The sequence below is a fragment of the Melitaea cinxia genome, chromosome 5 (assembly GCF_905220565.1).
Source record: "Melitaea cinxia chromosome 5, ilMelCinx1.1, whole genome shotgun sequence".
NCBI lineage: Eukaryota > Metazoa > Arthropoda > Insecta > Lepidoptera > Nymphalidae > Melitaea > Melitaea cinxia.
In genome coordinates this window covers 5657813-5674043 of record NC_059398.1, presented here as the reverse complement: position 1 = coordinate 5674043, position 16231 = coordinate 5657813, and the positions used below count along the sequence as shown (strand labels likewise).

General features: G+C 33.0%; 1 protein-coding gene across 1 annotated transcript in view; it reads right to left on the bottom strand.

Annotated features, from left to right (window-relative positions):
* Window positions 1-16231, bottom strand: part of LOC123653458 (syntaxin-1A) — a 63882-nt gene that overhangs the window by 37855 nt on the left and 9796 nt on the right. The window contains exon 2 of the mRNA XM_045589453.1: window positions 858-941. Within this exon, the coding sequence (XP_045445409.1) occupies window positions 858-941 (84 nt within the window). The remainder of the gene's footprint in view (window positions 1-857; window positions 942-16231) is intronic.

Below are 16231 nucleotides of genomic sequence, written 5' to 3'. Positions count from 1 at the left end.
TAATCAACGCAGTGAGTTAACAAGTATCTAAATTAATGAACTCATTAAAGCTGCTCGGATGCAATAAAAATTCCATGCCACCCATTAATATACTCGTACTTTCTATTCAAAACTCAATAATACATATTATATCTTTATTTTTATTGTACATACCATTGCAGGAAAAGTAATATAAATCATTTCAGAATTATATTTTAAAGCATCCTCAATTAGATTGATTGAATCCTTCAGAGTATACAATACAAATAATTTACTGAAATAGGTAGAATTTTTTCTACAAAGTAAAAGCTATCAGTTTACTTATGGATTTTAACAAAGGTTTAACCCTTGACCCCATATAGTGATTTAGTTTGTGATATAGCGTGTCAGTAATATCGCTCTCGTCATGTTCAAGAAGTCAATCGACCTATGTAAATGTGATACGCTTCCTACGTGTCTGAGTTAAATTATTATATTAAAGAGATTCGGAATAACATTTCATTGAAATATTATTAATAAATATTCCGAAAATAACATTATCGGAAATTTCGAAAATAGATACAATCAACAAGCTAATTTTAGACTAGCTATTGAATATCATTTAAATATTTATTATACACATTATAATATGACTTATTTACTACCAGCGACCCCCGCCCCGGCTTCGCACGGTTGCAAAACTATCAGTGTTCTTCTACTATATTATGCATGTTTTATACATATAAACCTTCCTCTGGAATCAAACACTACAAAAAAACAAAACAAAAACAAAACCGCATCAAAATCCTTTGCGTAGTTTTAAAGATCTAAGCATACAGGCAGCGGGAAGCGATTTTGTTTTATACTATGTAATGATTTCTATTTCATACACAACATACCTCACTGAAGAATTCGTCCATGAAGCCGCCTTCGACGGGAACGTTGACATCGTCAGGTCCAACATCGTCATCGTCGCTTTGCGCCTGTAAAAAATACCGATAATGAGATAAACTGATTATAATATACCTACGGCTTATTTATCAAGGAAAACAATTGAAAGAAGCCATTTAAAGTATTTAATTCATTGAAAGACCGTGGGGTATTTTTGTAGCTCATATGTAAACAACAGTTGACTTCGGGTGGCGCACGTAAAGCAAAATTGAATCCACTTAGTTGAGGCGTACTAGCTATTATTCAATTTATAGAAGGCCGTGTCCTTATAAAAGCCCTACAGCCCGGATATATACTGGGATACCACGTAATGGAAACCAAAGCTTTGGTTAGCTATATATGCTTGCCATTTAATTCAAAAAAATCTTAATTAGTGATAAATATGGTTATTAGAGGCAATACTTGTTAAAAGAATAACCTGGTAAAATCATGCTACATAAAACTTGCTTATTATGAAAACATTTGATATTTTTTTTGCTAGATTTTTTTATTTTAAGTCTACAAGATTTAGGCGAATAATTTTTAAAAATATGTTAAAATCTTAATATATTTGACTTTTAGATAGCGCGCGGCAAGAAGTTTTTAATATAATACATACACGATTCAGCCTGTAATATTCCACTGCCGGGCATAGGCATCTTTTTCCGCGTAGGAGAAGGATAACAGCTTATTCCACAACGCTGCTCCACTGCGAGTTGGCGGATAATACATACGTAATTGATATTTTGCCTATGAGCTTACCTATGTTTGTCTCGTATAAAAAGGCTATCTACAAAGGAGCTTGTAAATAGATACATACGATTCAGCCTGTTACATCCCACAGCTGGACATAAGGCTTTTTTTGTTTGTTTAATAGGTAAAAACAACATAATACTATAATAATCGACATGTCTAACAAAACATCGTCAGTCGTATCTGGTGACCAATTAACGTTAGACATATATTAAATACTAGATGTCCATCGCAATTTCACCCACGTTGGTGTGTTATTATACCACGTGTTTATACAATACTGTTTCACAAGTCTTACTCGTAGCTTTTGGCTAATGTAGCTTTCCACAAAAATTATTGTCTTGTAATGTCAGAGTTTATTGTTTACAGAATAGACCAATTTCTCTGTATAATATTAGCGTAGAAATTACATTGTCGCTGCATTGGTTCTAATGATAGAGATAGAACATGAAGATTGTTATCGTTTGTTCTACTTTCAAATATATAATTATAATAAATACATATATTATTCGATATTCAGACCTTTTTTTTATAAATCAGTCGTTCATTTTTATTTCCATAGTTCAATTTCTATTTGAAATATTATTTTCAAATACAAGTTCCATAGTAAGAGCAATGCAACATAAGCAAGACTGCACGAAACGCAATATCTACAATGCATTGACAAAGCTCCGCACGCATTCAGCCTATAACATCCCACTGTTGGGCATAGGCCTCTTTCTCCATTTAGGAGAAGAATTGGAGCTTAATCCACTACGCTGCTCCACTGCGGGTTGGCAGATATTTTCTCTACTATAAGTAACGATCGCTATCAGGTATTTATGATAACAACCGAGATCGAGACCCACAAGGACAGACATCCGAACCGGAAAGGAATATTTGTACAAATACAAGAATCGAACCCGCAAACCGTTGGTGTTTTAGGCGACTACTCACACCGGAGCGGTTGTTAGTTCCGCACACAAATAAGGAAATTCTGAAGGATTTCGTAATTTCTGATAAAAATGTGTAACGTATAAAAGTAGAAAGATAATAAGTAGCGGCGTTAGGGTAGGGCGAGGTATGGCTAACGCTCAGGGCGCTGGATATAAAGAGGCGCCACTGACTCTGACTGATAGGTAGGTAGATCAGACAACTGTTGAATGAATCTTGGATAAGTTTCCAAAAGTTGTGCTAGTATTAAGGATGCTATTATTATATATTTTACTGAACAGCTTTTTCATGTAATTACATCCATTGCTTTTTTTAAATATGGGATTCAATTCCAATCAGGGGACGCCGATGAAATCTCGCCCCGCCGATAGTACTACAAGCGGCACTGAAGATAAACATTTATACCAATCGTCATATTAAAAACGCAAACAGAGTCTGAAAAGCTGATTGACATAACTTAAATGTGTTAAGAAGCCGGAGATTTTTATACAATTTAATTACATCCTGTCGATTAAAATTGAAAACGTACATTACATCGACGATGCTCGTTATTATTCTAAACATACCAATAATTTTTCATTGAAAAAAAAGCTCGACATTTCGTATATATAAATTACCTATACAAATAAATAGAATTGGAGTTTAGTTTGTAATATTAAAATAACCGCGTTTTATTATATGCATATGGATATATATTGTATACACGGTTCATATACCAAAAAGACATTTTTTTTAATTTTTGTCTGTCTGTCTATCTGTTCTTTCCGGCTAGTCTCTGAAACGGCTGGATCGATTTTGACGGGGCTTTCACTGGCAGATAGCTGATGTAGTAAGGAGTAATTTAGGCTACTTTTATTTCGATTTTTTTTTTATAACTCTGCGAACTGAACAATAACTATTGTATAATATTACACACGGACGAAGTCGCGGGTACAGCTAGTATATGTATACATATAATGAAATGGAAACTTCAATAACTAAAACGTTTTAGTATTAGTATCAATGGCAGAAGACGATCATTTAAACCATTTTACCAAGTATTCTACAATATAGACCGCCTTTGTTTAGCATACCACTCGTATTAAATGTAGGTCAAGGGTCCGTCTCGTACTGCGATAATACATCGAACCATTATTTATACCACAGGGGACCGATCCGACACACTGGGTTAATTTACTCAACGCTTGTTTCTAAGAAGATATGATGACATTATATTAAACACTACTAGGTTCAATACATTTTTAGTAACTCTAAAAATTCTGCTAATCAATATTTCAGAAAAAGAATCCTTAACATAGAAATTGCATCGTTTCACACTAAAGCTTTGCGATACTTTGATATTAGAACATCCTGATGGTAAATAAAATACCACGTTTGCAGTTGAATATAGAACGATAATATTATGACCTTATACGAGGGTAGGCGTCGATACTCGCCTGTCAGCGACACGTGTAGCACGGTGACATGCATTTTATTACGTGTGAAATAAAATCTTTTTGAGGATAGAAAAATGCATTTTTCACATGCCATTTGGGAAAATAAAATTGCAGATAGACATTATATATTATACACTTTAATGAATGTATTATAACACTTTGATGAATTAAAATATTATATTATTAAATATATAGGCCTAATGACACGTAGAGATGGCAGGTTAAATTGATACGGTTGCGAGGGGTTTAATTAACACCACTAAGTTTCAAATTATTAATTATTCTTAAAATATTTTATTGCTAGATGGTAAAAGAAAACTTTGTGTGGAATATTGCAACGGAAGACATTCTAAAATGTATAATCAGTCAGGTTTTGCATGACGAATCATGCTCAAACTCCTCTTTGCCTCTTTTGCTTAAATAGAAGAGAACTTTACTTAGCAATGATAGTAAACTTTGAAAACAATATACTCGTTATATTTCAATTAGCCAAAAATAGGTTAAAAATAAATTAAAAAGACAAACTTCAATATAATAATCAAGCTAAGCGTGTATCAAACTATTAATAACGAACGTACTCGTTAGCCACATTATTTATGTGTGTATGTATTTACAATATTGATTATGAAAACATGGGAATGTGAACTTTATATTGAATATTCACGTAACCGTTATGTAACATAACATACTTAATAAAACGACGTTTGCAGTAAAATAGCTCTCTGACCCAAACATAAGAAATTACAAGCATATAATAAATCAAAAATAAACTTTATGTCATAAACGGTAAAGAAAAATTATTATTAATAAAAAAATATTTAAATAGAGAAAAGCAGTTTTCCCTTTTCCAATCAGGTCGACCGGAGAAAATCGGAACATTCATTTGTATGAAAAAAAGTGTTTGCTTGAGACTACGATTTCAATAAGTGTTTCTGACTCGCAATAAAGAGGAGTACGAATTTAGGGTCGAGGATAATATGCGAGGTAAGAGATGTCTGACCTAGATGGGTATATTTCATCACAGACTTTCTTAAGCTATGTCAAAACATTCAAAAATATTAAATATATATATATATATATATATATATATAAGTAAAATAATCGTGTATTTTACCCAAGAAAAAATGACTTTCATTTTAGAAAACACGCTTAAATGCATATCAAACAATTTGCTCCGTTTTACCTACGCGGAGCACGCGATAAAATTACTTTGGAATCAAGCTATTGTTAATTAAGCTCAGTTATTTTGTAACTATTTTCGGCCCCGGGGTGCGGTGGCAACAGTATTGCGAGTCTCGACACGTATTTCAATCGAACAGGCTCGGTCAGCGAGCTCGTTTCAACGATCGAGCTTTTACAAAATAAACTACCGTACTTAAGGATACTTTAGACTTTCAGACGTTTCAATTACTTTATCGAAAAAATGTTCCAACTGAAAATATTTACGTTTTTTTTTTTTTGATAAACTTAAAGTTGTTTCTAAAAATATTATAATCGTATACATTAGTATACGCTTATAATATTTATAACAGTATTTATTTATTTTTTTTTTATTTTTTTTTAATGTCACGAGGTCGGTAAACAAGCGTACGCCTCACCTGATGGTAAGCGATTACCGTAGCTTATAGACACCTGCAACACCAGAAGCATCGCAAGCGCGTTGCCAACCCAATCCCCAATCCCCCCAGGAGCTCTGGTCACCTTACTCACCAACAGGAACACAATACTGCTAGAAAACAGTATTATTTTGCTGTGATCTTCTGTAAGGTCGAGGTACTACCCCAGTCGGGCTGCTCCATATTTTGAGCAAGAAATTCCTGCTGTGCCCTACCTCAGTTATTTTTATAAATACCCTAATTTCGGAAATATTATATTACTATTACAAATTTTAATCTCTTATTACGATTTTCTTTGATCTAATTTAAGAGGAAAGGGTACCGAAGAGACTTTTCAAAAATAGGTATTTGAATAAAATGTTTCTGTCGCGCTGCATGCCGCTACCGCGCCCCGCGCCATCTCCGCTCCGTTTTTTCTATGTGTGACTGTCGTGTTGTTAGTGTGCGTGCGCCGGCTATTCAGCTATTAATTGTTGACGATATTTTAGTATTCGCATCTTTCGTTTGTGATTGACTACGAGTACATAGAGCGCATAGTGCTATTTTTCTGAATTTGGCTTGTATTATTGAATTTGTTCTGCATCGTATTGCTGTGACTCGGCTTACTATTATTGAATTTTGTAAACTACTTATTATTATGTTTTATTATTTTGACTTGGATACTCTTTGTGACTTGTTACATGTCTATATTTTTGTGGGTAATTATCGAAATACTTAGGTACTTTATTTATGAATTAGGTATGTAATTACATGGTTGAGGTGTGTGTAAGAATGGGTAATGAAATACATACATAATTATAGTGTATACATGTAGTACATAGTATAAGTGTAAATATAGTATATATATGTAATGTAGTACATACACAGTATAAAATGTTTGCCTTAGTACCTATATACTTTGTAATGTCTCATGTTTGTCGCAGTTATTAATACAAAGGTATAGGTTATATATATTAATTAACATATAATTGCGGCGATATAACAATGGTTAAAAATAATATTATAATTAAAAAAAAAAAACAAGAAAAGCCAGCCGCCTGCGTGAAGAACAACTATTCTTAAATCTTCTTATGAAAGTCAATCGAAAAGGCTAGAACAAGATAAAAATTCAATAATTACACAAAGATAGCTAAATAAATCACAACAATGTCACACATTATGTACTGTACACTTACAAAAATCATGAAAGCGGCTTTTGCAATTATTATTTTATGTTTTTTTAGTTAGGCAAATTACGTAATCGATTCAATTTTTTTAAAGAGTGGTTGATTAACATGACATAACATAACAATACACTTTATTGTACACCAACAGAAAATAATAATACGTATCAGATTGATTTTTAACCGACTTCCAAAAAAGGAGGAGGTTCTTAATTCTACTGTATTTTTTTTGTATATATGTTACTTCAGAACTTTTGACTGGGTGGACCGAGTTCGACTTGTACGCTAAGGAAAAAAGCCGACTTCAATTACATCGACATGTAATACAACAAAGGTAGACGAAAATATAGTCAAGTAAATACGCGTTATTAAAGATTACTCAAAAATTTGTTATCAGATCTCGATGAAATTTAAATATGACTACACGATAAACATCAGCTTTTGATTAAATTAAAAATCATTAAAATCGGTACAGCTAGTAAAAAGTTATGCGGTATAATACAACGTAGGTCGACGAAAATAGTCAAGTAAAAACGTATTATTTATATAACTCGAAAAGTTGTTGTTAAATCTCAAATAAACTTAAGTGAGACCAAATGACACACACCACTTTTCGATTAAAAAAAATTGTTGAAATCGGTCCACTCAGTCAAAAGTTCTGAAGTAACATACATAAAAAATACAGTTAAATTGAGAGCTTCCTCCTTTTTTGAAAGTCGGTTAAAAATAGAAACCAATTTTACACATCTATAGAATTCCTAAGTCGACAAGCTTGAATATTGAAAGATTTAGTATAAAAGAAAGAGGAGTGAGAGGGAAATTCAAGAAGTAAGCTTTCCTCAGAACGAAGACTGCGTTCATTGGAATCACTAAGAAATTGAAATCGTCGTTTTAGATAAGTAGGTACAACAGGGTTAAAAAGAATAGAGTAAAGTAAGTTGAGAATATACGTATTCCCGCAGTAGGGAATTGGGTGCCACTCAGGGCGTAACTACTGCCGTATCAGCCGTATCAATGATACGGAGCCCCCTATTTACAGGGCCCCTAAGGTGTGTAAGCAAAAATTAGTAAAATGTTATCCACAATGTCACTTAATATCTTGTGCTACCTGGAAAAAAAGTATAAAAAAACTGTCATACCTATTGAGTTTTCACTTCAGAAATGACTGAAGTCTGAAAAGCAATCCTCCTTTATCCGAGTCAAGCGTGCGCCCAATTGTTGATAACATTCTGTATCGTTTATTTCGGGATTCAGTTAATTATTATGAACAATGAATTAATCTTTTTTATATAAAAATGGGGCGCACAAGCAGACGAAGCCATCTGATTTATAACGGATACCGTCGCCCATGGCCTTTAGAGAAAAGATGTAGACACTAGACGCTTGAAAACCTCCAAATTTCATCAAGGTCATTCCACAATTTGAATGTACGTGGAAAGAATGCGCACGAAGCTCGCACATTGGTTGCAAACCACTGGTGGATACAATTAGCACCACTAGACTTCTTGACATCGAAAGAATGCAGAACACGACAAACGACACTGCTCATAGTACACATTACGCATCGCGTGCTCGCACCGTGGAATGCTCGATGGTGCTTTTCCCTCATCGTCAAGAGTTGAATTCGACGCAAAAAGAGTGCAAAGAATTTTCGCTTATTTTTTCGCATAATGTGCCAGAGGGCCTTCAGGTTCGCGCAATGATGGAAGTGTAGACTAAAAAAAGTTACCTTCGACAGCTTTTGTAAGAAACAAAAGGCACGGGTTCCATTTGGAAAGCCCAATAGTCTCTCGCCAATTCTGCTGTGTTTGAACTTTGCCCTAGCGATTTACTACCTGTAAGACCTGGAGGCAGCGTTGAATCTCTTCTTCAGGTTATGCACCTGTGAATCCCCCATATAGATGCGGAAGATTCATAGGAATTCACTAATAGTATTGGCCTCACAGGCTGAAGCGAACGATCCCCCGCATCTATTGCTGCAGGTCAAGGCTAATAACTCTCCAGCTTGGAACTACAAGCTCTTTAAATTAGCTTAAAATCCGAAATTCAAAACTTTCATTCCATTAAAGAACTCATGGAATTATTACTGATAAAATTCAATAGCCTTGCATCCAATTTTCCGGAGGTATTAACTTGATGTTTTTCAAAACTAAAACTGATAAAAAATTACCTAAGGATTTCGATGGAACAGAAACAGCTACAGCAGACTACACTCACTATTGTCTATTCTAGGAGGAAGTAATAACTTATAATCAATTAATATTTATTTTAATTCAATGCAAGCATTTTTTTGTGAGAAATCTTTACCCATCATTTGCCTGCCCCCCCACTAATTTTGATACAGGGCCCCAAGGTTCCCGGGGTTCCAAGGAATGCTACGCCAGTGGTGCCACTTGAGTTTTTTACGAAATTCAGAAATATGATTCTATTTGCGAAGTCCAAATACGAATCGCATAGGTACATAGATTCGACTAAATTTAATAATCTGCTCCTCAGTTATGTCAAGAAAACAACTAAGCAATTTTTTACCGATGAAAAAAAACAGAGGAGGTTCTAAAGTCGCCACGTACCTATATTTATTTATGTTTGACCATGCATAGCTTTTTACAGAGTATTCCGAAATTGATAAAAAAAATATATTGGAAAGTGTAAACCCCGAAGTTGTTTTTCGCCTAGGAGGCGAGGAAGAAGCGCGGCTCGCAGCTTGCTTGGCGTAGGCATGGGAAAGAGCAGAGTCCTAATTTTTTAAACTTTCTTATTGTATTTTTATTAGTATTACGGTAATAATAATCATAATATACTTTTTTGAAATCCTTGTATTGAGCCCTTTAATTTGATACTAAAAACAAACAACACAGTTATTTACCATAATTATCATTGTTATTTGTTAGCGAAACCCTTCGTTAGCCCAGGTTTGCAGTGTTACAATAAAAACCGCATATACAAATACGGTTTTATTGTAGTTATGAAAAGAAAAAGAGAAAATATCGACTAAAAATTACATCACTAGTGTATCGATATAATTGTCGACTATGAGGCATCACTTCGCTGGCGTATATACGTATTGCTTTGACCCTTCCCTCCCCCAGACCTATCCCCCAAAAAGCAAGAAAGGGACAACTGCAGCTCAGACCGTTTTAGGTATATAATTTTTGACCAAAACAGTGTTTCGTAGTCGACTGTTTTCTCCTCAAAACATGGCAATTTTTTTTAAAAATTTTTTTTAGAAAATAAAAGAAGACTTCGGCTATGCCCCTATGTTTTCATTTTTTTGAAAATATGCATATATTTTTTTTAATGAGTGTCTGAAAATGTACAAAAAATTATGCAATATTTCGAGTTTTTGAAGTCTCCTAATTCCTATGATAATAAGAATATGAAAAAAATCAAAACATAGGGGCATGTTCATGGCAGCAAAGAGTTCTATGTCACAAAAATATTTGATCTAGTGTCATTATCCAGGGAGAAAACAGTCGACTACGTTTGTATGGAGAAAGTCCCGGTACCCTTTCCTCTTAACTGCTACAGATTTAACTTAAAGTTAATACAGACGGACTAAAGTAAGTATACTTTATTTAGAGTTGTAAATGTAGATCAAGCTAAAAAGCGCTGCTAAAATAACTGCTCATGTTATGCCCGCTAGAAGGATTTAGTCTTTATATTATAGTATTTTCATATATGTTACATTTTTACGTAGATAGTAAATAGCATCATTCGTGTGTCTACAGACTGTAGACTGAGATTTAGTGTAAATATAATAATAGCATAATATATTGGTATATTTATTCAAAGCATTTTCTTTATTCGTCTTTATTTCTCATTGGATTATTTCTTATTTTTGTTTAAAGATTCCATATTGAGTAATGATGTTTTATGGTGATAATAATAAAAAATTCAGCTTATATATTTCAGCTTTCTTCACAAACACGCTAATCGAATAACAAGAATAAAGCATCAATCTGCACTGCACTCTGGATAAAAAAAAATTAAAATATTTAGCTTTTTATCACTAGACAGACTAAGCAGTTTCACTCACGTTGACCGTAACATAGGAACGTCTCTAATGAAAAAAATAATTTAAAAAAATACTGTTAAGAACCCTAATTTAGTGTGCGTTCAAACACACTTTTGCTTAATTATAGGTATTAGTATAAATAATGCTACGCTTCAGTTTGTGATATTCCACTGCTGGGTATAGGCCTCTTTCCCCATGTAGGAGAGGGAGCTACAAAATACTTTGCATATTAATTTAATTAACGAATATGATGAGGTCGGCAAACAAGCGTACAGCTCACCTGATGGTAAGAGATTACCATAGCTTGACGCCTACAATACCAGAAGCATCGAAAGCGCGTTGCCGACCCAATCCCCAATCCTCACCCAGGAGCTCTGGTCACCTTACTCACCAACAGGAACACAATACTGCTTGAAAACAGTATTATTTAGTTGTGGTCTTCTGTAAGGTCGAAGTAACGCAACTAATTCAATTTTATTTTTACTTCGCGCTTACGTCAAATAATTTCCATATTTAAATAAACGTAGAAATTAAATTAGCCAAACGAAATAAGCGACAAGCGCTGAATTGCGATCGTAATTCCCGGAGACCGGAATTAGTTGTTAAAGCATACATTTATCCCAATTAAGCGGAGTAAACAAAGTGACGACTCGACGTAATCTGCGTACAATAAATAGATTGAGTTATCCAATTCATAAACATTTTCACTAATGAACATTACGAATCAAGATTTAAAATATAAACGACATTATAACAAATGTAAAAGGAACTTTACATTATTTATTATTTATTTATTATTTTGTTTATTTATTTATTTATTTAAAAAAAAAAACAAAAAAAAACAAAACAAACAAACAAACTTTATACGAAGTTGATTCAACAAACCTTGATACAAAACTTGGGGAGGCCTATGTCCAGCAGTGGACTGCGATAGGTTGAAGTGTGTATAATACAAAACAATAAAAAAATATTTCTAGAACATTGATGTTTTTTTTATCTAATATCTTTAAACGAGCAGTTCTTGTAACATATAATCTGAATATCGGAAACGGCTCCAACGATTTTCATGAAATTTATTATATAAGAGATTCGGGGGCAATAAATTCATCTAGCTAGGATTCATATTTAGAAAATGTCGTTTTATACCCGTTTTTTGACAATGAAAAAATTGCTAATTATCGTTAGAATAGGGAGGTAAATTTCGCATTTGTTAATAAACTTTTAATAGCTCAGGTGGGAAATCGGCCGGTCGGAAGCGACGGAGAAGACCACGGTTCAAACCCTATGTCCCCAGATCGATTATTTTTTCCTTTTTTTTTCTAATTGCACTCATGATTTTTTATTTAAATAACCAGTTCATATTTTTTATAATATAAGATATTTATATTTTATTAATATTTAATTCGTATTTAAATATAATTTCAAAAAAACACGATTTACTAAAATTACCGAGCTAAGCTCGGTTGCTCTATATATAATGTTTATAAGCAGGTACTATATATAATGTTTATTAGTAACACTGGGTTAGTTGAAAAATAAGTGAGCCTGAGAATTTTATTTTGTGTCTACTATAATAAAATGAAATAAAATATTTGTATTAAAAAGCTATATACTTTTTACTTATTGTGATTAATTTCATTTATTAACCGACTTCAAAAAAAAAAGGATGATAATATCTATACATATACTTCAAAAAAAAAAGGATTATAATATCTATACATATAAATAAATAATTGTGTTTGCAGGCAAACGAAGAAAAACCGACTTCAATTATATCAACAAGTAATACAACATAGGTAGACGAAAAAATAATCAAGTAAATACGCATTATCCAAGATTACTCCAAAAGTGAATTATCCAAGATTACTCCAAAACATGATAAACATCGGCTTTCGATTAATTTAAAAATCATCAAAATTGGTACTCCCACACCCATTAAAAAGTTATGCGGATTTTCGAGAGTTGCCGTCGATTTCTCTGGGATCTCATCATCAGGTCCTGGTTTCCTTATCATGGTACCAAACTAGGGATATGACATTTCCAAAAAAAAAAAATTTTTTTTTCAAAATTTGTTCATAAACGACGGAGTTATCCCCGAACATACATTAAAATATATATACGATCGAATTGAGTAATCTCCTCCTTTTTTTGAAGTCGGTCAAATAATAGATGTCTGTGATTTCAAAATAATTGTTTTTCAAGAGCAATATATAAGTATATATATATATATAAATTTACACGATATTAAAACAAACAAATGATTTTTAAAAAAAATTGTTGGAACAGCCAAAATAAGATAAAGGATGTCACATGGCAACATAATCTTTATTATCCAAAAATTTTATTCATAATTCCCACGGATTCAGGATCACGCCGTTACAAAAATAATGAGTGTCCAGATAGAATCTCCCACGCAAACGAACTTGCGGGTACGGCTAGTCAGTAAGTAAGACTGTGTTATATCAAAGAACTGTAATAAGGCAGACTACACGTTTCGAATTTATATTGCAAAATCTAAAATAGCCATTTTATTCTTAACTATAATGAGTGTACACGAGAAATCGATAGGAACAGTTCGACCTTCGTTTATATTACAACACCATTATTAGTTAGAAAGCTGCCAAGTTATCCGTATTCTGATCAATAATCTCATTTTTTCACAATCAATATAACTTCTGTTTAAAATAAAATTATGCAATAAAATAGAAAATTTAAGAGGATACCAAACAACCCTTACGTACCCCTTACGGCACCTTCACGTAATCGCTCTTAATCAGAACTTACAGATGACGGGATTAGTTTTACACAATAAGTCCTAAAGATGTACATGTAAAATTCTGTAAAAAACGTCCTTAATTTAATTGAGTTACTACAAGAATAGGATCGCTTAACCTGATATCATTAAACTAACAAGTCTCGAAGAATAGACGAATTAATGAAATAGAAAATAGTATGGTATAGAATAAACCCCAGACTTAATGGGATTACGTGAAACTGGGTCAGTTGGAGGCTGGTCTTCAAATCCGACACATAATTACGCAGAAGTGTCATCAAGTAAAGTATCGGATCTAACGACAACTCTTTCTCCGCCTCGTTATGATGACACTATTTCCAAAAACTTCAAATTAAAAATTAATCATTTTTAAACAGTATACTTAAGTTGCGAGTCGGAGCTGACACATATACTTATTTTTTATTTTGAAAAAGATTCTTGAGTAGTACACTAATAAATATATGAAATTAAAATATATCGCGTCATTCAAAAAATACAGGAAAATTATTCCTCTCGTGAGTTAAACGTTAAAAAGCTAAAAGTACAAAACCGTGTTCTTAAAGGCTTACATGTTCAACTTTAGAAGGTAATTGTTGTGACGAAATTGAAATTGAAAATACTTCTTACACTTGATTACACAAAATATATGTAACGTTTTATTAAAAACACTTTTATTACGTATTTCTTAATTGATATTACTAAACGAATCGAAATACCATTTAATGGTTTTCTAAACTAGCTAATTGCTTAATATTATAAGTATTATATCGTAAAGCATAAAGATAAAACTTTCTGATAACATAACACACTTGTGAAATTTGAAATTGATATTAAGTGGTGTTAAGTGATGGTATTAAATTATACAAAACATCAAACAACACCAAGCATCAAAAACTGTCTTCATTTTCCCTTTTTTGCTCTAATAATAAAAGGTAAATAATTCGAGTAACGTTAAAATTTACATAAAATGAAACCCAATTCAAGAAAAATAGTACGTTTCTTGATTTCTTGCGATATATCGAATATCTAATAGCAAATCGTTTCCTTTTACTGATGTGTTCTAAATATAAGTTAGTCGACACTATTTTTGACGTGTACACAATTTCCTGTTTTGTAATTAAATTTCCTGGGTATAAAACAACAATATTGCCTATGTATAGGTCAACTTTCGATACTATTATTATTTCCCTTCGCACTCACTGTGACTGTGAGTGATATGACAAGCCAATATTACACTCAATCTAATTTACCAACTCAGAAATGACAAAGGAAATAAATAAATAAAATAAATTCAAGATAGTAATTAGCAGTCGACGAATGAATAATTTAAGAGTTAATTTGTTTCTGGAATAAGCGAACAATAAAACCCTAGTATTAGGTATGCTTGTCACGAATTGGGTAGAATCGTAAAGCCGACAAGGGCCGACCTGGACACTGATGTCGTACGACTTTACAGCCTCTAAACCACATCGCCGTGAGTGTTATTTAAGGTATCTATGCAATGGTATCAAATGAAGTACTTCTAAGAAATAAAATGTTCACAAAATGACCTTGATTTTTCGGAATAAATTTCACTGTTTTTTTAACCGACTTCAAAAAAGAAAGAGGTTTTCAAGGTGTAGTCCTATTTAAATTTGATCGAGGTATGAAGAGTATTTTGTAAGCTACCTCTAATAATGCGTATTAAACTGAGCATTTTTCCGAATACCTACGTTGCTGATCTTCTCATTCTTTTACAACACAATTAATTTACAACCGTACTGACGAGTATGTAAAGATGTAGAAGATTTTAGAAATCAGTTTGAATCATAATATTATAGGCCTAATATGACAAATAGTTAGGAGGAAATGACACGGCTTGGGCTCGAACCGGGCACGGTGTAATGTGAATCATCGTTAATCCATATATTTAGCTATGCCGTTTTCTGCCTGTAAAATTAGCTTGCCTGCAAGCTCTGTCTGCAAGCTTAGTCACCCAGTAAAAACGGTAGCATTGCTATGGGGACAGAAATTTAAAAATCCGTCCGGTAATTTTTAAGTTTATCTCAAAATAAATAAACAAAAAATTTCAACAAAACTTGAAAAGATTGATTTAACTTTGTTATTATAAAACTGTCGCGTTTCATCAGGATCGTTATAAATTTTTAGACCTCGAACTTCGATAGCCACCCTAGTCGTAAGCTGTAAAACAAGCGAAAATGTGAACAAGTTGTATCGAAGGCAACAGAAACCGACCACGCTCTGCGTCAAACCCTTACGTAATTCACTTCACGCCCCCACCCACCTTGAGACTCCTAAACGGGTTCGCTTCAGGCTGTCTATATTATACTACATGTTCACACCGTATTTGCACATTTGTATTCCGTAGAACTGAATTTGCACAGTACTGGACGTTTGTTTAATAATGGCACTGTCTCGCGGGGGTATTGAGGTTAACGAGTTTCTATTCGATGCGTTTGTTTTCGACGTAATTAAATCAGCGTTAAGATTTAATTCGATTTAACTTTTAATTTACATTTAATGTTAATAGGGTTCAATTATTTTGTAATCATGAAAATTGAGCACTATCAAAATGTTACATTTTTGTCCGAAAACTATTAATGGCCTAAGTAACACTGGCCCTAGTTTATAAAGGATATTTTCCTAAATTTTAT